The sequence below is a fragment of the Budorcas taxicolor genome, chromosome 11 (genome assembly GCF_023091745.1).
Source record: "Budorcas taxicolor isolate Tak-1 chromosome 11, Takin1.1, whole genome shotgun sequence".
NCBI classification, from domain to species: Eukaryota; Metazoa; Chordata; class Mammalia; order Artiodactyla; family Bovidae; genus Budorcas; species Budorcas taxicolor.
In genome coordinates, this window is record NC_068920.1 from 11,426,884 (window position 1) to 11,450,405 (window position 23,522).

The following is a 23,522-nucleotide window of genomic DNA, read 5'->3' on the forward strand; positions in this document are numbered from 1 at the left end:
CCCGCGGATACCCTTCTTACTGGCCTGGATGTGACTGGCCGGTTTGTTGATGAAAGGGACACTCTGTGTCATCCTTGCGACTACCGATTTGGTCTGATTCACACATTATGTCACAAAACTTCCATGTGCTTACACCCATGGGACTGTGTTTTTAGCTTTGCCAACCGATAGCTTATTTTTATCCAGCTCTGTTCCCATGTCCCTTTAAGTTCCCCCTCCATCTGCTTTTATCTCTCAGATTTTGTAGCCAAATGGCTAAAAATGCCTCGGATCCCTTGGGAAGAAGAAGGGAGACATTGGGCACATTTAGTTCCCATGCTCCTATTTCCTTGTTCTAGTCCCCATCTCTTTCATTCGGTTTAATATTATACGCCACTCTCTTTGGGGTCCAGAATAAAATATTTGAATATTTCAACTATTTCTGCGTTACCTAGAGGCAGAGGAGGCAAGAGCGAGTCTGGGGGGTTGGGAAGCAGAGAGCCTCGGGAGGCCGTCTGCCTGAGGGGAAGAAGAGGGAAGGACAGTAAACCGCTTATAACCCTAAACCAGCTTTGCTTTCACACCACTGCCTTCAGCAGGCTCTGTCTAATCTTCCTCCTCATCCAGGGTGAGGTTTCAAGCAGATCTCAGCCTTCTTGGTCATGTTCAAGGGCAGTCCAGTCCGATAGCACAGCTTCTGTCTTCTGTCCAGCTTAACGCTGCTTCCCTCCCTGGGCTCATAACGGGGTGCAGGGGTGGGAGCTGGAAGGGGGGTGACGTGGGAGCAGGGGAGGAGAGTGCTGAGCGGGGAGGCGAGGCCGGGAGAGGCCTTCTGTCGCCGGAGAGCTGAAGCGCGGCGGTGGTGGCTTCCGGGAGTGGCCAGTGTCCAAATGCTGACTTTTTTTTCCTCAGAGGACTAAGATCCCGCTAGCTGCATGGCCAAAAAGAAAAAAGAAACAGCTTGGCGTCAGCCTAGAGGTCCTAAAGGCAACTGAACTGTGTGTTCGGGCCCACCTTAAAGGTTAACTCTTCCTGGGTGTAGGTGGTCACTAAAGAGATGGTCTCCCGCCATGGGGACCACAGGCGTGCCACTCTATAAACTGTAGACTGTGGGAGCAAGCCAAGGAAGGAAATAGCATCTTTCTAAGATACTCTTATTGATTTGTTCTTTTTGAAAAGGTCAGAGAATATAGCAGTGAAACGACCCGATTAATGCTGCTGCTGCTAAGTTGCTTCAGTCGTGTCCGACTCTGTGTGACCCCATAGACAGCAGCCCACCAGGCTCCCCCGTCCCTGGGATTCTCCAGGCAAGAACCCTGGAGTGGGTTGCCATTTCCTTCTCCAATGCATGAGAGTGAAAGTGAAAATGAAGTCGCTCAGTCGTATCCGACTCTTCACGACCCCATGGACTGCAGCCTACCGGGCTCCTCTGTCCATGGGATTTTCCAGGCAAGCGTACTGGAGTGGGGTGCCATTGCCTTCTTCAACGCAATTAATATCGACCCAATCACGGCCAGTGATGAGCTCATCCAGCTCTCGTGTGTTGACAGGTGTGGACAGGTGCAGGACAGAGCTGATGTCAGGGACACGAGTTTCCAGCCAGTCTCAGTGGAGGCAAAGAGGTGCTTCTCAGCTTTTCCTCCGGGGATGGAATCCTGTTTGATTTTTAGTTTGTTTTATATGTCATCTTTTAATTATGTTTCAGATAATGATGAAGAGAGATGCAGTTTGGTTATGAGAGTAAATCTTAAAAGGCTCAGTGGCTCCTTTATCTGCTGCCGAAAACAACTCCCACCAGGAAAGAGGGTTCCATTAATTGTCATTACCCGAGAATTATGGAATTAGAGCTGCTGGCATTTCTTTTATCATTTGTATATTTAAGTGACAGTGGCATTACTTACTCTAAATTAAGTTCCTTTCACAGTTAAAAATTATAACAGTGTGACAAGAAATGGCGCACTGTTGACTTTTATTTTGGAATGCCATCTTTCTAACGGAGGTGAAGGTGCATTTTTTCAGACTAGAAGGCAGGAAGGGTTATTCCTTGGCTTTGTAATAGAAGGGAATAGATAAGTGCATCCAAGTTAATTCTCCAGGAGTTTCAATGAGGGGATAGAACGTTTAAAGGGCTTCCTGGGTGGCTCAGTGATAAAGAACCCGCCTGCAGTGCGGGAGACGTGGGTTCAGTCCCTGGGTTGGGAAGATCTCTGGAAAAGGGCATGGCAACCCCCTCCAGTATTACCGCCTGGAGAATCCCATAGACAGAGGAGCCTGGGGGGGAACTACAGCCCCTGGGATCACAGCTTGAACACGACTGATGGGGCTTAGCATGCGCACCACGCTCAGAAGGAAGAGAACACTCTCCCACAGGGCTGCCCCCTGGCAGCCGGGCCTGGGCTGGGTTACTCTCGCCACTTGGAGCCGCCCCATGTGTTTGACTCACGGTCAGTGGAGTCAGAGCCACAAGGCCCGTGGGATCTGTGGGCAGGCCGGCGCTGGCCCGCCGTCCAAGGCCTGTCCCCAAGGCCGCCTCCCTCCCATCATTTGGGCTCCCAGGAGTTACATTCCCCGTTTCTGCTCCTTCCTTCCTGAAAGACATCTCAGTTCTAGGTGACTTGTTGTCTGTGGCCCAGTTTTGATGGCTCTTGTTAATAAGGCACCTTAACAATATCTGTGAAGTAGGTAGAAGCGTGTCCCAGCACTGACCGTTCTGCAGAGTTTGACAGGCTTCCTTGAGTACCTGTTATGGACGTGGGTCAGTCACATTCTGAAACTTGGTGTATGAAGAATCCCCATTTAGTTGAAAGTGATTGTAATTGATGATCATCTTAGTGCATGTAAAATGTGATTCAGTTTTTAAAAAGGCTCCCATACACATTTTGGAATTATATTGTTACCTGAAGTTCTGTGTGTAATTCAGGCAATTCAAAACAGAATAACAACAATCAAAGAAAAGCAACTTCTGTCTCAACAGTGGAAGATGAGCAAAGCTAGTAATGTTAACAGGGCCAGTTTTTGCTCACTGAAAGCCTTTGTTGGCAATGCGCTGCACAGAAGTACTTAATTCTCCTGAGTTCCAGGACCTTGGATTGAGATGGGAGAGAAAGGGTTAAAGGATAAAATCGCTATATTTTGGTGGCCAGTCAAAGGGAGATATAGGAGGTAGGATGTGAGTCCTCGGTTGATTATACTCCAGTCAACATATTTAGATTTTTGTTGCTATTGTTTAGTCCCTAAGTTGAGTCCAGCTCTGTGTGACCCTGTGGACTGCAGCAGGCCAAGCTGCCCTGTCCTCTGCCACCTCTCAGAGTTTGCTCAAACTCCCGTCAGCTGAGTCGGTGATGCCGTCCAACCATCTCACCCTATGTCACCGTCTTCTCTTCCTGCCCTCGGTCTTTCCCAGCATCAGGGTCTTTTCCAATGAGTCGGCTCTTCACATCAGGTGGCCAGAATATTAGAGCTTCCTTTAGTTTTTAACTCTTCGTAAACCCTAAGCAAGGCAAGGCTGTTCCCTTTATGTTTTCAAAAGGCTCTAGACCACCCGGTACTGTCGTCAGCCTGGTCAGCTCGGCTCCGTTTCACGTTTCTGCTGCCGTGTGTTTCCCCCTTGTTGGAAGGAGGTGGATTTTTAGGACTTAGGTCCCTGAAGGAAACTGGCGACGTGATGAGCCTTCTGGCTGGACACAACCCTGGGGCGTTGGTTCAGGTGCTGCCAGTCAGCATTTGCACCAAAAATGGCTAATGAGAACTAACGGGCCCCCCTGTACACACAGCTCAGGGACCACGACTCCATGCTCTGTGGTGACCGAAACGGGAAGGAAGTCCCAAAGCAGGAGGGTGTGTGTGTGTACATGCAGCCGACTCACTTTGCTGTTCAGCAGAAACGAACTCAACATGGTAAAGCAGCTATAGTTGAATAAAAACTTCCTTTAAAAATGACCCATTAAAAAAAAAAAAAGAACGACAACAGAAAAAGATTCCATTACAATGTTGATTAGAATCCAGCCCAGCTCAGACCGTATGAAGGAGCAGGGTTTTCATGGCCTGTAGAGGCTAGACACAGTCTGTTCCCGTCCGTGGTGAAGTTCTCTTCAAAGAGGTCTGCCTTTGGACCCTGTGAAGGACTTGTCGACCGAAGCATGCGGAGCCAAGGCTGAATACAACTCGAGAAAGTTTTCAGGCAGGGGAGCAGCCTCTGGGCTCAGCTCGAAAAGTCAATCATCCCGTGACAAGGCTCTGCGGAAGCGGCTCAAGGATTGTAGCGGGAACGCGGGGGATCAAGGACTCAGCCGTGACGGGAGGAAAGAAACCAGAATTTACGTAGCTGCACTGGCCTTCCCAGGCCTGCCTGTGGACGCGTGTGTCGCACTGGGATGCTGTGGGTTTTTGTCCCCGTGTGGCTGTCTTCACAGCCAACGGTCAAGGGCAGTGGAGGCTTTTTGTCCCCAGCGGCTACTCCACACAAGCCCTGGCAGCTCACACTGCAGGCCCCGTGCGTACTGGTCAGGACCACTGTGAAAGGCACACTCAGAGTGACGAAAAGCCTTCTGAAAAGCCTGCTGATACATTTAAGCAACTGCTTACGCAAATCATTTTAGTAGCTTTCATGGGATAATGACTAAGTCCATCAGGAAACTAGCAGTTACAAAGCAGAAAGCACACAGACGTAAGCACGAGTGGAACGGAACTCTCTTGTGTTTTGAAATACTTTGAACAGAGCCTCTTGAAGTTAATGTTTCATTGGATATATATTTGAAGTAAAAAATAAATAAATAAAAGATAGATTTGAGTCCCAGTGTCTGTGATCTTGCTAAAGTGGTGTTTATTTTTTAAACATAGCTAAGAATACCAGTCTGACATCCCCTGTAGGGTCGTTGTGAGGATCAGAGTCAAGATAATTGAGGTGAAGTGCTTTGTAACTGGTAAAGTTCTATAAAATATGAATACTAATTGCTAGGTTGTTTCAGCGTTTCTTGTCACAGTTATTTTGGGAAAGTGTCAGTTTATTGAGCCAAAGAATTCCTAGACATCAGCCCTTATTGACAGGGAAGTACTTAAAATAATTATTTTTCTAGTATGTCATGGTTAAAAGTTTTAATTTGACCCTGGGCTTTGCCAGGTGGCTCAGATGATAAAGAATCTGCCTGCAATGCAGGAGACCTGGGTTCGATCCCTGAGATTCCCTGGAGGAGGGCATGGCAACCCACTGCAGTGCTCCTGCCTGGAGAATCCCATGGACAGAGGAGCCTGGCGGGCTGCAGTCCATGGGGTCACAGAGAGTCGGACATGACGGAGCGACCAACACAGTTCTCACTTTTGCAGCAGAACAGCCTATGAGAGGAAACGTGGGGTTCAGTCGCTGGGGAAGAAAGTGAGATGGGAGGAGGGGGGATTGGAGCAGAAACAGCTCAGATGCTGGGTCTCCGAAGCCGCTGCCCAGGCCTGCCACTGGCCTGTCTGGACCAGGCCCGGTGATGGTGAAGAAGGCAGGGGGAGGGGACAGGGCATTCCGTTTTCCTGTTATCCCTTCTTTTGTGTCCCAGTTCACTTCTTTCTGAGGTGTCTTTTCAGAAATAGCATCTCGCATATCGCCCCATACTGTGGTAGATAAACCCTCTCACGGATTTAAATTTAAAGTCACTGCCTGTATCAAAAACTTCAATTTTAAGTATTAAATTCTTCCTAATATGACCTGTTTAAATAAAGTCAATAAGTTAAAAAGTGGAGAGATCTCTGAGCCCCACCTTCCTATTGCTCATTCCCTTCCTCTCCGTGTGTGAGCCCTTGTACACGCGCGCGCGGGAAGCTGGTCCAGCCCCTCCAGGGGTGTCAGGGATGGAAGCCAGCCCTGATCCCCAGCCCGTGGATCAGACGCTGCCCACAGAGTCTGACAGCAAACAGTAAATGCACAAATGTGAAAAGTTGTGGAGTCTTAGAAGGTGGTGTTCTCTGAAGAAAACAGAGCAGAGTAAGGGGATTCGTTGCTGAAAATCCTCCTAAGAAGGCCAGCTTCTGTATAAAACCGAAATCGTATGAGATAAGAGTCCAGAGATGGGAAGTTCAAAGGCAGGAAGAAGAGAAGGAGGAGGAGGAGGAGGACACCTAACTGCCTCCCATCTGGAGCGTTTTGTTTAACTGAGGGTGCTTCTTTCCAGTCAGTTTTCTGTTCCAGAGATTCTCGTTTACTGGAACCCTCCAGTTCTGGAATGTAGGAAAAAAGGAAAAAAAAAAAAAAATGCTGCCTTAAAACCCCATCAGCCCAGGAGCACCTGGCAACAAATTACTGCCGAGAGTGCCAAAGGCCTGAGAATTAGACCTGCCCGGATGACAGTGCCTCCGAGTGTCTGGTTAGTTACGGCTCACTCTCCTCCATAAAGAATTTGAGGCACCGTATAAAAGTATGTACAGGAGGATAGAATAAGTAGTTCAGATAATCAGGACGAAGAGGATGTAAGGATAAGAAAATAGAACTGGGACAAGAGAGACGCACAGAGCCGCGCTGCCGTTCTCAGAGGCGACCCGTAAGGATGGCTGTGCGCTTCCACAGGGCGGAGCGAGGAGGGAGTGAGGATCAGTTACGTTAAGTCGAGATACCCTCACACTGAAAACGGTCCAGTTGTTCAGAGAAGAAAAGAAGCTTTTCCTGTTCCCATTTTCTTAGACCTGAGATCAGTGTATTTGACGAAGACTCGTAGGGTCGACTCAGTGGCCTAGTGACCAACTCTCTGGACAGGGAGCTCCTGGCACCTTCCGCACGTGATGGGCCAGACAGCTCCGTGGTGGTGGTGTACTTGCTCAGTCATGTCCAACTCTTGCGACCCTGCGGACTGCAGCCCGCCAGGCTCCTCTGTCCAGGGGATTCCCCAGGCAAGAATCCTGGAGTGGGTTGCCATTTTGCAGGGGTGCAATTCAGAAGAGGCAGATCTCAATGGGACCAAAGCAAAGTGTTTCAAAAACAGAATTTGATGCAGCTCAGCCCATAGATGTCCTTCCTTGCAGCCCTTCCTGGTGACTGACCGTCAGCAGCAGGCTTTGCAGTAAGATTGAGTGTGAGTCAGAGGTGCTGGGCAGTGGAGGAAGCTGGAGGCTGCTCCTCATGAGGGCCTCATCCTTGAGCGTCCGAGTACGAGGTGCTACGGTTTCAGGGGCCGGCCATATGGCCTCTCGCTGGTCTGTCCTCCCTGGCAGCCAGGAGGCCCCGAGTCACACCCACCCTGAGTTTTTGTATATTATGATCTTCCTAAATTCATCTCTTGGTTGCCTTTCAAAGATGATGCGGGCCTGCTCAGTCGCTTCAGTCGTGTCCGACTCTTTGCGACCCCATGGATTGTAGCCCGCCAGGTTCCTCTGTCCATGGGATTCTCCAGGCAAGAATCCTGGAGTGGGCTATTGTGGCCTCCTCCAGGGCATCTTCCCGACCCAGGGATTGAACCTGCCTCTCTTAGGCCTCCTGTATTAACAGGTGGGTTCTTTACTACTAGCTCCACCTGGGAGGCCTCTGGTTCTTATAACCTCCCCAGAATAAACAAATTATTTCATTCAGCCATGAAAATTTTTATCCGGAATGTTTCTTCTCACGCGTTATATAAAAGGCGTATATAAAAGTCTGTCCTGCATTCACCCAGTTACTTCCCCTAAAAGGACAGACGGCTACTGCTTTTCTTTTTTTTTCTATCCATAATATTCCACTGTATGGATATAGTGGGGTTTATTCAACCCGCTTCCTATTCATGGACACTTGGGTTGTTATTGTCTTGTTATAAACAGTGCTCCAGTAAACAGCCTCATACATTCGTAACTTCCTGTGGGTGGGAAGCAGCCTGGTAGTCAAAGCGGCAGTGTGTGTGTGACTCTGAGGATGCCGACAGGGTGATGCTCCTTAGGTCTGGGGGTGAAAAGCCCACACGTGCGCCTGCTCTCAGCGTATGAAAGGTCGTGGTTTCCCTTGGCTTTGGTGTCAAGTATGTGATGAGATGTTTTCATTTTTGCAGGTCAGATAAGTAAAAAATAGTAATCTGGTGCACTTTTGTTTTTCTTCAGTAAACTTTTCATTTGCTTAAGAATCATTTTTTTCTCCCTTTTTGCGCAAGTCTCCATATTCTTTGCCTGTCTGAATAATGAGATTGCTTTTCTTTTTCTTACCTACCGTTAGGGGCTGTGTGTCATTCTTATCTTGCTCTAGGAAAGTTTCAGCTGGTGAAGGTAATGAATGAAAGAAGCAAAGCTAAGAACTAAAAACTGCATGTTAAGCAGATTCAAACACGCTAAACCTACCGCTCTTTCAGCTGCAGGTGCTGGGCTCAGATGGTTGGTTTTATCTAAAATTTTTATAATAAAATATAAAGGATTTAATAATTAAGGAAAAAGTCTAACTCACAGAGCAACATTAATATTCCACCTATCTTTATTATTTTTTATTTGCAAAGACAGTTCAGAAACATGTTTTAAACATATGTAAAAACGATTAACCTTATAATCTTTGAACATCACATTTTATTATTATTATTATTATTTTTTACATTACAATCCTTATTTGTCCCTATATTGAAGAGTGGTATCATAGTTCATACTCATGTTCAGATAGACATTTTTTATAAGCTGGTGATAAACATTCACTGTGTAAATGCACCTTGCCTCTGGTCGGCACCCGCTGAGGTCCTATCCGGGTGTTAGGAGTGGGATGGACCTGTGGCCCCTCGTGCCCTTTAACCCTCTTTCTGGTCTCCCCTCCCCACTGCAGCCGGAGCTCAGGACCGGATTGGCTGGGCCTTCGGGCTGGGGCTGGAGCGGGTGGCCATGATCCTCTATGACATCCCCGACATCCGCCTCTTCTGGAGCGAGGATGAGCGCTTCCTGAAGCAGTTCCGAGTGCAGGACATCAACCAGAAGGTGACGTTCCAGGTGAGTGACGGCGGGAGTCCCGTGAGCACGAGTGACAGGGTCACATGCCGTAAAGAGGATCAGTGAGTTTAAAGGTAATGTGACCTTGCAAAGCGCTTTCAGTAGAGATTCATAAGCACACAGGAGATCCATGGACCTTCTAAAATTATATACTGATAAAAGGAGATTTATCAAGCCTGTTAGTCTAAGCAGGGAACCAACTTTGGGCTTCTTTAATGTCTGTTCTTCATGAAATATCCATCTTTATCACTGATGATACTTTCACAGTTCAGTTTTTTGGGTTTTTTTTTATGCTAATCTAGACACATTGACTTTCTTATGATTAGTGTTTGAAATGTGCATTTTTTTCATCATTTTATTTTCAGTTTCTGTCTTTATATTAAAAGCATGTCTCTTGTAAACAGCTGGGTCTTTTTGTAAACCCGCATTTAATTGGGGTGTTGACTCTTTGTTACACTCAATATATTACATGGGATATTCTTGGGGTTAATTTTTACTATATCTTTAATTCTTATCCATTTTCCTTTTCTGTTCTTTTTCTTTATTTGGAAATTGAGATTTTGTGCGGGGGGTTGTTTGTATTATATTTTATTACTCTATTGCTGTTTAGTTTCTCAATTTTATATTATTTTTAAGTGGTTATTCTAGATTACAGTATGCATAATTAATTCATCACACTTTACCATGAGTAACCAGGGTATTAAAACTCCATGAAACATTTAATGTTACAATACTGTAATTCTATTTACTCTTTCTTTCTCTTGTATTATTACTATCATATTTTATTTCTCTGTATATTATAATCCCACAATACATTGCTCTGTTTGCTTCGAATAGCCATTGTCCTTCAGAGGAAGTTAAGACTGCATCTTTCTTGATATTTGCCCATTCCTCGCTGCCCTTCATGGTTTTCCGTAACCATTTTCTGTAAGTCTGAAGGACTTCCTTTACCGTTTCCCGTGGTGCAGCGTGAGTTTTCCCAGCTTCTGTTTGGAAATGCCTGTTTCATCTTTATTTTATATTAGTGATATTTTCCATGGATATAGGCGTCCAGGTTGCCAATGATGGTGCATGCTTTATTTTTTCCTCTCAGTTCTTTAAAATGTGTCATTTCGTTGCCCCTGTCTTTTCACTTTGGGTTTTGGCGGGTTGACCTGTGTGTGACCTTCTGTCTGTTATCTTCCTTGGGGCTTCAGTGTGTTGAATTAGTGCTTTTCAACCCTTTTTGAAAAGCCTCACATCTCTTCTGACAATTCTGTCTTTCTTTGCTTTTCAGACTGTGACTACGTGTGTATCAGCACATTTGGGTTTGTGCCACAGAACTCTGATGCCCAGGGTGTGCTTTTTATTACTGACTTTTTTTCCCCACTGTGTGCTTTATCGTGGGTAGTTTTTCTCGTCTTTTCTTTGGGTTTCCTTGTCTTCTCTATTGTGTCCACGTAACCACTAAGCCCCTCCAGCGAGTTTTCATTCCAGCTTTGCACTCATCATTTCTCCAGTTTCTACTTGCATCCTTGCGACTGATGAAATGCTCCGTCCCTTCATCCACTTTGTACAGTTTCCCTTAAGCTCTCCGGGCTGCTCATGATGGTGACGTTTAAGTCTTAGTCTGTTATTTCCAGGCTCTCAGTGCTCTGTGCTCCTTTTAGTCTCCTTTCTTCTTAGTTATGGGTCACATTTTGGTGCTTCTTCACTCGTCTTAGTTGTTAAGTGTTGGCAACATGTATCCTCAGGAAGCCTTACCCTCTCCTTGGGCAGGCAGCAAAGGCAACGAAGCCGGGTCGCTTCGTCATAACCAGGAATCGAACTGGATTTTGCGTCTCCGTAAGTTTGTGTAAGAAACTTAACTTCTGGCGGAGGAGGGTGGGGCAGTTAGGATTTGATAGCTGAGACAGTAGGTCTCTGTAAAATGCTTTGTGAATTATAGATCACAGAGAGCTACTTCCTAATGACTCCCTTATAATTAGTATCTATTGACTACATTGTGTCAGTTTCCCGTGGCTAATGTTACAAATTACCACAAAGCTAGCAGGTTCAACCCATATGTCTCTCTTATTTTAAAGCCTGGGAGGTCAGGAATTCACAGTCAGTCTGCTGGGCTCAGGCTCAGGGGCAGCGGGGCCGGGGCCCCCAGAGGCTCCAGGGGAGACCCTCCCCTCCTCCTGCCTGGGTCAGCTTCCGGGCCCACCGCCGTCCTTGACCCCTGACTGCATCACACCGAGTCCCCCCTTTCCTTCCCCGTGTGGCTGCTCTGCCTTCCCTCTGTGCATTTGTCTCTTGTCACAAGGCCCCTTGAGACGGGCTTATCTCCACCCACTAAGACGTTTTCTCCGTCACATCCGTGAAGTAGTCTCTGAGTGTCAGGTAACAGATCCGTGGGCTCCTCGGATGAGGAAGTGGACATCTTTGGGGGCCGTTATTCAGCCCATCACATACACTTTGGTTTTTTTAAACAAAGCGTTCTTTGTTTGTTCGTTTGGCTGCGCCGGGCCTTGGTTGTGGCACGTGGGGTCTCCAGCTGTGGCGTGTGAACTCTAGCTCCCTGACCAGGGATTGAACCCGGGCCCCCCTCGCGCGGAAGCGCAGAGTATTAGCCACTGGGCTACCAGGGAAGTTCTCCATATACCTTTATCTGTTCCATTTCCATCACGGCAAATTGCTTGCTTCAGATAGGATAGAGGAGATTTTGTTGTTAGCTGTAAGTAATATGAAAGTGTGAGCAGTTTCTGACCATTTGTGTGGAGTGGTCGTGGGTCTATACATGGAGGAAATAGGGACTCCTCTGTCACTGACTGATGTTGGCCTGTCTGAGGAAGAACACGTAACATGATTGCGAACGATGGTGAGGCTGAGCCTGAAGGCGCGACGCGTTGGCCGCCGCCAGCCATTCAGTGACGGTGAGACGGTGGGTCTCCTGTCGCCCGTCGTCTCTGAGGTCGGTTGTAGTTAGACTCCTGGGAAGCCAGCGGTCAGGCAGTGGTCTCCCTGGGGTACCAGGCATCAGCTGCGAGTGCTGCTCTGGGAGGACGGGGAGTTTCTTACGGCCAAGGTTGGCTGTTTCCCCTTATTTTGTGTCTTCCCGCGGTCATGGTTCAGGGCCCCATAGTCTGCACATTAACTTATTTTAGTGCCTTATAACACCTGTCATTTGTTGGGTGCTGGGTACAAGTCATGGGACCAGATTGCCTGTATCATAGCCTTCATTCTTCACAGTCTGATGGGAGTGAAGTCTATTAACCCATTGTATAGACAATGAAACTTGAGCCTTGGAGCCAACAAGGAACTCAGCCCCAAGAACTCTGCTAGCAAGTCACAGAGCTAGCATTTTCACTAAAGCCGACTCCAGGGAGCTCCCACCATTGAACTGGTAAAATCTTATTTTGTAGCCGAAGCACCACTCTGGAGTCAATGAGATGAAATGGACGGTTTCTGACTTCAAGCTGTTTTCAATCTAGAGAAGGAGACAGATTTATCAAGCGCTGGCTTCCCCCATGTCTCAGTGATAAAGAATCCACCTGCAGTGCAGAAGACACGGGTTCCACCCCTGGGTTGGAGAGATCCCCTGGAGAAGGAAATGGCAACTCATTCCAGTATTCTTGCCGGGGAAATCCCATGGACAGAGGAGACTGGCGGGCTACAGTTCATGGGGTTGCAAAAGAATCGGACATGACTGAGCGACTAAACAACAAAATTATAAATAACATGAAGTGCAGTGCAGGGCTGCACACAGCCGAATGTAGAGTCTTGCTAATACTGACCAGTGTATGCGGGGATCAAAATTTTCATCTTTTTTTAATCCTATTTTGCTAGTTAATTCTCGGAATCCGTCCACGTCTCTCCAGAATTGTATCAGGACTTGAGCCTGTGATTACTTGCTAATCTCCGGGACTTGGAATAGTTCCTAGATCCGGTTTCCGTGTCATTACCGTAAATGTTGTCTGGTAGAGACTCAGTGCAGGATTATTCGGTGTTTCCTCACTCTCTTCCCAGGTGAATCCAGCTGCGAGAATCCCATCAGCTTCGTTGTGTTGCGGTGAAATTAGTGGACCTCATTTTTCTTCCCACTGTTTCCCCATGCAATTTTTTCCATCTTGCCAAAAAAAAAAAAAAAGCACATAAACATTTTTCTTCTACAGGAAGGGGGATGTTTATCCTAGAAGAAAGTCATAGAAAATCAGAGGCACTGGGGGAGATGACCAGCCACAGGACCGTTTGTCTATGCCCTGTAGGCACTGTTGACGGTCAGGCATGGGGAGATGCAGGGAGCATGAAGATGGACCCATTTGCCGTGGGAACCGTCCTGGTGCATTTATGTAAAGCCTTCATCCCAGTGAGCATCTCGTCCCTGTTCACTGGTACTCCTATTGTGCCGACCTCCACAGCCACTGGACGAAGCGGCCACGGTCACCCCGTGACTCCTGGCCCTTCCTTCCCGTAGTTTCCATCTCCACCTTGCTTTGCCTGCCTTGCGATGTGAGGATGTTTCACGGACCCTCGGTCTGTTGAGTCCTGTTGGATTGTGACCCCGTGTCTGTCCTGGGGCCTCTGTCGTCAGAGGCTTGTAGATTTATGACTGCTTTTTATCTTTGTGAAAGCAAAGCGAAGAGCAGCCACCACACATTTCTTCCTTATTTAACACACTTTTAAAACAGTAAGAGAGGTCCTCAGATCTTCTGGTATAGATTGGACAGTTATGTTGTGTGACCTTTATATGTACACACGTTCAGCATCCTCGTTACAACTTTCTGGCCTTTAACCCAGTGAAGATGTGCAACAGCTTCCTGTTTGTCGACACCACTGGGTACGTGCATGCTCAGTCGCGTCTGACTCTTTGTGACCACATGGACTGCAGCCTGCCAGGCTCCTCTGTCCTTGGGATTTTCCAGGGAAGAATACCGGAGTGGGCTGTCATTTCTTCCTCCAGGGGCTATCTTCCTGACCCAGGGATCAAACTTGCCTCTCTTGAATCTCTTGCATTGCAGGCAGATTCTTTACCACTCAAACCACTGAGGAATCCAAGTTAAGGGGGGGTCTCAGTCTTACCTTAAGCATGGATTGTAGCCCATCAAGGCAAGAATATTGGAGTGGGTTGCCATTTGCTTCTCTGGGGCATCTTCCTGACCCAGGGCTCGAGCCTGGGTCTCCTGCACTATAGTCAGACTCTCTGCCATCTGAGCCCCCTGGAAACCATAATGCCCCCCTTGCCTGGACCTGGCTGTGCCTGTTTTCCCACATCAGTGGTGTGGGAGGCGTGGACAGGATGTGTTATAGGATGAGATTTTCTCTGTTTGAAACAGTGTAGAAATCTGGGTCCCCTGGGCACGTGCACCTGAGTTAACTTACAGTAGCCAAAGGGAAAAGGCTGGACTGCTGACCTCAAAGGGCTCAGCCTGGGATGAGCCTCTGGGAACGATCATCGGAATACCAGAGCCAGTTCAGGTGGAAAGTTCAAGGTTTTTATTAATGTTCTGGGGGCCGAATAAAACCGAAGTAATTTACCTTGCTAAGTTATTAGTCATGAAAGGTAAGCGTATTGTTGTGTCTAATTTGCCTTGTCCTGAATGAAAGGAGAAACAAAACTCCTCACAGTTTCAGTTAGTGGTGAGCTGAACCGAGTAACTGAATAAGTCCGTTATTCAGAGGATGAGGGAAACATTTGGGTTCATCTGTAACTTAAAGTCAGCCTGTATTTAGACTGAGAAATGAGAATTACTTTGTGATTCCATTATCACACAGCTTTTTTTTTTTTTTCCAACTGTGCACTTCGGTTGGCGTTTTGTATGTATAATCTTGTGATCTTGAAAATGAAGAATGGTTAATGTAAGCATTCATTTATATCGTGGATAGCTTAATTATTCCTTCTATCACTTGGCTGAGTGATGAATCAAATGTTTTCTTTCCATTTGAGGAAAGAATTTATTTTCTCAAGGGCCTCCCTGTGAGATTTATAAATTACAATCAAGAGACTGTAATTCATGACCAAGGATAGTGGATTATAAATAGATGACCCTTGTAGAGCCTGTTCGGCAGAGTGTGAACTCCTGTTTAATCAGTGGATGAAGACCAAACAGCTCTGGTATATTTATCTGTATTCATTTTTAAATTATGAAATCTTGTAAACATACAAACATTCGGTTTCCTGATTTGACTTTTTAATGACATAGAACTGTGTGCCCTCCACCCAGCAAATACGCTGGGATTTACCACAGATCCTTGTAAAGAAGAAAAGCATTCGAAATGCATTTGACACACCCATGCCTCCCTGATGGACCCCTCTTCCTGCTTTCTTCCCCAGAGGTGACCTCTGACTTTGGTTTGATGTTTGCCATCCTCAGGTTATTATTGCAGTTTGCATATATCAAAAAAAAAAAAAAAAAAACAACCACTGTAGGATTGCTTCAAAATGACACTGGACAGCCACAGTGGCTAAAAAATAGGAATTCACTTTGCTGTGAATTTCACCTGGAGGTAATGCAACACTGTAAATCAACTATTCTTTTATAGAAAATTTAAAAATTAAACTTTAAATAAAGAAGTAGAAATTCAGGGAGATGTAATGAGGAATTTGATGAGCATATTCTACAATGTGTATTGCAATGCAGAGAATCCAAAACAGCCAAATAACTAAGCTGAAGGACTTGCTTCTCTGATGTCAGGTCTTTTTTACAGTAATTGTAAGAGTGTGGACCCAAGGCAAGGCAAACACAGAGGCCTGTGAAAGGCAGTCAGGAGCCCAGAAACACAGCTTTGTATTATTTCTGGCCTCCTGACACAATATGCACTATAGAACCTGCAGGAGGAGGTGACGTCTGTGCAAACCAAGCACGGATAATTGAGAATCCATATGGGAAAAAAATGAAACTCAACCCCAGACTCCTAATTATTTAGAAACAAATTGCAGGGGTTTGCAGATCTAAGTGGAAAAGGCAATTTATCTGCTACTGACTTTGAAAAAGTCACTTTGCCGTGAATGATCCTTTGATTCTTATTGGAGTAGATTGAATTGGGGAGATTGAACCAAATGAACTGTGGTGATGTAAAATTAAAGCCTAATTAAATGTCTGATCTTGAAAGTTTGTGAATAAGTATTTATTTAAAGTGGTTGCTATAGGTTTTTTTGTAACGCCTTTAAAAAAAATCAAATTAGGGATATTTCCTTCTATTTCTAGTTTGCTAAGAGTTTTTATTACAAATGACTCAAAATTTACAAATGCTTTAGTATATTTTGAGGGCTTCCCTGGGGGCTCAGATGGTAAAGGACCCGCCTGCCAATGCAGGAGACCTGGGTTCAATCCATGGTTGGGAGGATCCCCTGGAGAAGGGAATGGTAACCCACTCTAGTATTCTTGCCTGGAAAATCCCATGAATGGAGGAGCCTGGCGGGCTGCAGTCCAAGGGATCGCGAAAGAGTCAGACACAACTGAGCGAATAAACAACAACCCCCTATCCCACAGCCCTTGGAACCCACTTCATTTCCTTTCTCTTTGAACTGATCACTGTAGGGAGTTCATCTGTGTGTGTCTTTTTGTGACGTGTATTGCTTATTCCTCCATCTGTGGTTGGACACTTGAGTTGCCCCCGACTCTTTGACTGTTGTGAAACAATTCCACTATAAACGTAGGGATATAGTTATCTCTTCAAGACCCCACTTGCAATTCTCTTGGGAACTCTTTTCCCCAGACGTGGGTTGCTGGATCATAGAGTAATTCTCTTTTTAGGTCTTTTGATGAACCGTCACACTGCTTCCCACCACGGCTGCACCATGTTAAACTCCCACAAACAGCACAGTTCCAATTTCCCTTCTTTGCCAAAAATTATTATCTTCTGTCTCTTTTAATATAGTAGCCATCCCAGTAGGCGTGAAGTTGTATCTCATTGTGTTTTGATGCGTTTCCCTAATGATCTGTGATGTTCAGAATCTTTCCACGTACCCGTTGACCATTTCCTTTGCTTTGGGCCAGCCTCCCAAGGGCTGCTGGTCACTCAGTCCCTGCCCTGGTGACGGAAGTGCTGCCGGCCATTTTTGAGGTCCAGCCACAGTCTGCTATGGGTGACTGTGATGGTTCAGTTCAGTTCATTTGCTCAGTTGTGTCCGATTCTTTGCGACCCCATGAATCCCAGCACGCCAGGCCTCCCTGTCCATCACCAGCTCCCGGAGTTCACTCAAACTCACGTCCATCGAGTCTGTGATGCCATCCAGCCATCTCATCCTCTGTCGTTCCCTTCTCCTCCTGCCCCCAATCCCTCCCAGCATCAGAGTCTTTTCCAATGAGTCAACTCTTCGCCTGAGGTGGCTAAAGTACTGGAGTTTCAGCTTTAGCATCATTCCCTCCAAAGAACACCTAGGACCGATCTCCTTTAGAATGGACTGGTTGGATCTCCTTGCAGTCCAAGGGACTCTTAAGAGTCTTCTCCAACACCACAGTTCAAAAGCATCAATTCTTTGCCGCTCAGCCTTCTTCACAGTCCAACTCTCACATCCATACATGACCACAGGAAAAACCGTAGCCTTGACTAGACGGACCTTTGTTGGCAAAGTAATGTCTCTGCTTTTCAATATGCTATCTAGGTTGGGTCATAACTTTCCTTCCAAGGAGTAAGCGTCTTTTAATTTCATGGCTGCAATCACCATCTGCAGTGATTTTGGAGCCCCAAAAAATAAAGTCTGAAACTGTTTCCCCATCTATTTGCCATGAAGTGATGGGACCAGATGCCATGATCTTAACATTCAGTTTTCTGAATGTTGAGCTTTAAGCCATCTTTTTCACTCTCCTCTTTCACTTTCATCAAGAGGCTTTTTAGTTCCTCTTCACTTTCTGCCATAAAGGTGGTGTCATCTGCATATCTGAGGTTATTGATATTTCTCACAGAAATCTTGATTCCAGCTTGTGCTTCTTCCAGCCCGGCGTTTCACATGATGTACTCTGCATATAAGTTAAATAAGCAGGGTGACAATATACAGCCTTGATGTACTCCTTTTTCTATTTGGAACCAGTGTGTTGTTCCATGTCCAGTTCTAACTGTTGCTTCCTGACCTGCGTACAGGTTTCTCAAGAGGCAGGTCAGGTGGTCTGGTATTCCCATCTCTTTCAGAATTTTCCAGTTTCTTGTGATCCACACAGTCAAAGGCTTTGGCATAGTCAATAAAGCAGAAATAGATGTTTTTCTGGAACTCTCTTGCTTTTTCCATGATCCAGCAGATGTTGGCAATTTGATCTCTGGTTCCTCTGCCTTTTCTAAAACCAGCTTGAACATCTGGAAGTTCACGGTTCACATATTGCTGAAGCCTGGCTTGAAGAATTTTGAGCATTACTTACGTAGCGTGTGAGATGAGTGCAATTGTGTGGTAGTTTGAGGATTCTTTGGCATTGCCTTTCTTTGGGATTGGAATGAAAACTGACCTTTTCCAGTCCTGTGGCCACTGCTGAGTTTTCCAAATTTGCTGGCATACTGAGTGTGTATAGCACTTTCACAGCATCATCTCTCAGGATTTGAAAGAGCTCCACTGGAATTCCATCACCTCCACTAGCTTTGTTCATAGTGATGCTTTCTAAGGCCCACTTGACTTCACATTCCAGGATGCCTGGCTCTAGGTGAGTGATGACACTACTGTGATTATCTTGGTCATGAAGATCTTTTTTGTACAGTTCTTCTGTGTATTCTTGCCACCTCTTCTTCATATCTTCTGCTTCTGTTAGGTCCAGACCATTTCTGTCCTTTATTGAGCCCATCTTTGCATGAAATGTTCCCTTGGTATCTCTACTTTTCTTGAAGAGATATCTAGTGTTTCCCATTCTGTTGTTTTCCTCTATTTCTTTGCATTGACTGCTGAGGAAGGCTTTCTTATGTCTCCTTGCTAATCTTTGGAACTCTGCATTCGGATGCTTATATCTTTCCTTTTCTCCTTTGCTTTTCACTTGTCTTCTTTTCACAGCTATTTGTAAGTGATGGCTAAGTGTGATGATTAGATTTCCGTATCTCCTCCGCCCACCTCTGTTCCTCCTGGCATGCCTTTGGACTTAATTTTGCCCGGGGTTGGGGTGGGAAGTGTCTGTTGTGGAAGAGATTATGACCGTTCCTGGGCCCTTGTCCCTCAGCGAAGTCCCGCCAGGTGGCTGAAATCCCTTGAAACCGAGTCTGGATTCTGAGGTCCAGAGGAGCCATGAGAAGATGGTAGCACGGCTTTGCGGAAGGGGGACGCAGCCCCTGTCTTTGCAGATTCTTTCCTCTTGAAATGACTTCTTGGTCGCGGAGCCACGGGGGCAGGTTCCTCCACACCCTGCCGATTGGCCGCCCCTGCCTCAGGTGGGAGGGCGGCGCTTCTCCTGGGCGCCTGGCCCGCCCCGTCCCCGGGCGCGCGGGGCCCTCTCAGGGCCGCGGCCGCGGAGGGGCCGCGCGGGGCTTCTGAGCGGCCGCGCTGGGTGGGCCCGCCCCTCCGCCTGCCCGCGCTGTCCCCCGCCGTGCGCCGCGCTGTCGCCGCCTCCCTGCGGTCTCTTCCTTCGCGACTTCTCTCGCGTGCCCCTCTGCACACGCGGGTCCCGTCCGAGGCGGACTGTCCGCGGAGCGAGGAGGAAGCGGCCCTCGCGGGCTGCCTGCCTCTGCTGCGGGCTGAGACCGCGGTTCCGGCGCGGGAAAGCGGGCAGGGCTTTATCGGCGCTCCCTTCAGAGGCCCCCTGCGCCTCGGCGCCGCGCGCTGTGGCTGTGCCGGCCGCCGGGGGTGCGGGGTCGGCCCCGTCCTGGGGCAGCGCGGGGGCGAGGGGCTCCGAGGAGGGTGGGCCCCGGCCTCTGACCAGGGGGCCGTCTGGAGGCACGACCCCGCCGTCGGCGGCGGCTCTGCCCCGTGTGTGCGGTGTGCGGGGGCCGCTCTGAGATGGAGGGGCACGCGGACGAGGGCAGGCTGAGTTTTCTCTGGAAGGCAGCTAACAGTGCATAAACCATCGTCGTCGTATTTCCACCGGTTCAGAAGCATGGAGGAGGGGTGGGAGCCAGGTGGCCAGGGGTCCGCTCCAGCCCTCCCTCAGGCTGGGGAAGAAATGGGGGGAAGTGGGAAGTGGGAGGGGGCAGCAGTGGAGAGACTAGAAGGTCAGGTTTGGGCTCGACACGTTTTAGGAGACAGAACTGAAGGGCCTTGGGGTGACCACATGGGGTGCCTGTGTGGTTTGTCATCTGAATTGAGATTCACGCCCCTTGAGAGTGAGGGGATCTGTTCACTGTGCTTCCAGCTACACAAGCAGACTCCTGCTGTCCTGGGCACACAGGTTGTTCACACACTTTAGGTAAAGATACGCGAGAAAGAGTGATCTCCAGATGTCTGGCCTTTAGAGCTCAGTGGATGGAACATAGGAGAGAAAAACCAGACTTGGAGAATTTACTGAGTGGAAACGTTTGAACCCAGGATTCACTGATGTCCCCTTTCAAGCTCTGCTATTTTGTTGGCGCTGTCTTTCCCATCATTTTGTTTGTTTTAATTGGCACAGACAGGTCCTCGGAAATGGTAGCAGATATGGCTGTATCCAGGTGACCCCTCAGGCTGAGGCAGGAAGGAGGAGAAGGTGGGAGCCAGGTGTTCACTGGGGAGGGTGAATTGGGGCTGAGTTCTCAGAGGGTGGATGGTCCAGAGCGAGTCCAGCGCTGGTGTAGGAGAATTGCTGGACAGAAGACAGCCTGCAAACACCAACAAGTAAGACTCAGAGGAAGCTTCCTCCCTACCAGAGGACCATACTAACAAGGAGGCGGGCTGAAGAGGGACCACAGGGCCAGATAGCTGTCCTTCTTCAGTGTCTGCTCAGCTGGCCACTGCTGACGTCACTTTGAAGATGCTTCAGGCTCTTGGACCTTGCTTGAGAACAGTTTCATGTAAACACAGGTCATCACCGAAAGCTAGTGTTACATCATTACAAAAATGGGGAAGGGGTGGGAAATCACGGTTTTTGGAAGATTTTGGAGATCTATTCTGGAACATTTCTGTATCTTAAGGAGAAAAAAAAATTTTTTTTCTGACCAAGACTGAAAAATGGGAGGAAAAAACACTCAAATATTCTAGTAAATGCTATCCACATTTGAATATTTGGAAGATCTTCCTAGAGTGTTTATCTTGTTGAAAGTGTGAGGACATGAGAAGAGAAGGTGATCCTGAAGGTTGGCTTGCGCCATTTGATTAAATCTTCGACAATCCTGAATGTTATGGTGTGCCCTCTGCCCCCAGAGGAGTGTTAACAGCCCTCACATCTCCTTTTTTCACTCCTGTGGACTTCAGTTTGCATGTTTAGCATTGTATTACCATAGCTTCTTCATCTTCTAGAGGTAATTCAGTTGCCCTCTTTCCCAGATACTGCAGGTTTATACTTTTATAGGATTTTTCCTTTTCACCCAGTTTTCCAATTATCACCTTGTTAGCTGCACACCTGCTTCACAGAAAATTGCACTGTGCCATTTAACCTTTAGAAAGAAAAAAAGAATGGAAAAACATACCTCATTACTCAGTTGGTTCAGCCTCAAAGAAAGCCACGTCTCTGGGTGTGGAGCTTCAGCGAGACTGCAGAAGAGAGCACCTGAGTACTTAATAGAGTCTAGAACGGGAGCGAGAAAGGTGACTGACAGGCTCCTGGCATCAGGCCGGGCATCCGCAGCGGCCCTGCCACTGTGCATACCCAGCTCCATGCCAGAGAGTGCACCAGCTTATACCTTTCTTTCTGAAAGTGTCGCCTCTGTTACCATGCCACTCTGAAACCATTCTCATTTATCCTTTCCGCTGGTGGTTCACTTTATTTCCTAGTATAGGGGAAGCAGACAGATTCACTGGCTGTTTCACTTTCAGATTTCTCATGGAGATGTAACTTCACACTTAAATAGTTATTCATTTATTGTGCTTACGTTCATGCACTGCATCTGTTAAAGGCAAATATACACCCATTAGTGTGTAAATGGAACTTGGGCACCCAGCAGATGAGGTGGAGCCTCGAATGTGATTTCTTGACTAATTAGCTGATTGTGATCAGAGGAGGGGCCGTAGGAATGGGTGGACCCCTCCGTGGTGGGCCTGCAGCCATCGAGACACAGGCCAGTTTTCTTTTGGTCTGACTTCATTCATGCCTCGATTGCGACATATGGGCGTGATTTTCAAAAACGACTTACGTGCTTGTGTGTGCTCGGTCCTTCAGCCATGTCTGACTCTTTGTGACCACACAGACTGTAGCCCGCCAGGCTCCTCTGTCCCTGGGGTTCTTCAGGCAAGAATACTGGAGTGGGTTGCCATTTCCTTCTCCAATGGATGAAAGTGAAAAGTGAAAGTGAAGTCGCTCAGTCATGTCCAACTCTTAGCAACCCCATGGAATGCAGCCCACCAGGCTCCCCCGTCCCTGGGATTCTCCAGGCAAGAGTACTGGAGTGGGGTGCCGTCGCCTTCTCCGATATATAGGCTTACCTAGCTATTAAATAATAGTAGATAATTTAATGGAAAAGATTGCCCGATCCTATAGAGAAGGAGGGCTCATGAGGTGCTTTGAGAACCACGGCCCGTCACAGCACAGACGATGGTTGGGAAGCTCCGGGGAAGCTGGCTGGTGGCCCTGGCTCGGGGGGCTCCAAGCCAGGGCCTCCCACTTCCCCCTGTCTCAGGCCTAACCTGCTGTCCCCGCCCACACCAGTCCTTTTTGCTCTGGGAAGCCCAGCCTGCCCCTGTATTCTCACCATCACCCCCGTTCCCGACCCTCTCATTTCTGCACTTTGCATGGCCAGGCCCGATCCCGCATGAAACCCAGACTCGCCTCTTTGCTGATTGAAAACGGTTCCATGTTGAGCATGCCTGGGTGGCCTGGGTGGCCCTCCTCACCCGCTCGGGCTCTCGTTGGGATCCTGGGTTGTCCCACAGCCTACCCCTACCACTCCAGCCTAATACAAATAGCCCTGCTTTATCCCCAGAAAAGGCTGAGGCCGTCTAGCACGAGTCCCCCCAACCCCCGCCCTCATTGCCATCTCTGAGTCTTCTCAGCATTAGGGGACCGTGCTGCCGTGAGTATCGATCAGTTTAAATACGTCATGGCCTGAGCAGTGTCTAACATACCTTACTGTTCAGCAGGTCCCAGCTATTGTATCAGTAACTGTGAGTGGATTAAATAGCAAACAAGCATGTTAAGTGCTGTATATGAGCCCTTCCTTTCCTGCCAGATTTATTGCTTAATGGGCTTCCCTGGCAGCTCAGACGGTAAAGCGTCTGCCTACAATGCGGAAGACCTGGGTTCAGTCCCTGGGTCAGGAAGATCCTCTGGAGAAGGAAATGGCAACCCACTCCAGTACTCTTGCCTGGAAAATCCCATGGACGGAGGAGCGTGGTAGGCTACAGTCCATGGGGTCGCAAAGAGTCGGACACAACTGAGCGACATCACTCACTTGTTGTTATTGAATCACTAAGTCCTGTCCAGCTCTTTTGTGACCCCATAGACTGTAGCCCACCAGGCTCCTCTATCCGTGGAGTTCTCCAGGCAAGAGTACTGAAGTGGGTCGCTGTTTCCTCCTCTCTGGGATCTTCCCCACCCAGGGATAGAACCTGTGTTCTATCCTGTTCTATCCTGTGTTTCTTGCCTCTATCTACTTCAAGTTAAATGTACCAAAAAATTTTTTTTGGATAACTCTTAACATTTTAG

At 47.7% G+C, this 23,522-nt stretch overlaps 1 protein-coding gene across 1 annotated transcript in view; it reads left to right on the forward strand.

Annotated features, from left to right (window-relative positions):
• FARS2 (phenylalanyl-tRNA synthetase 2, mitochondrial) overlaps positions 1-23,522 on the forward strand; it is a 256,662-nt gene that overhangs the window by 106,039 nt on the left and 127,101 nt on the right. Inside the window, exon 5 of the mRNA XM_052648510.1 lies at positions 8,720-8,880. Coding sequence (XP_052504470.1) covers positions 8,720-8,880 — 161 coding nt within the window. The remainder of the gene's footprint in view (positions 1-8,719; positions 8,881-23,522) is intronic.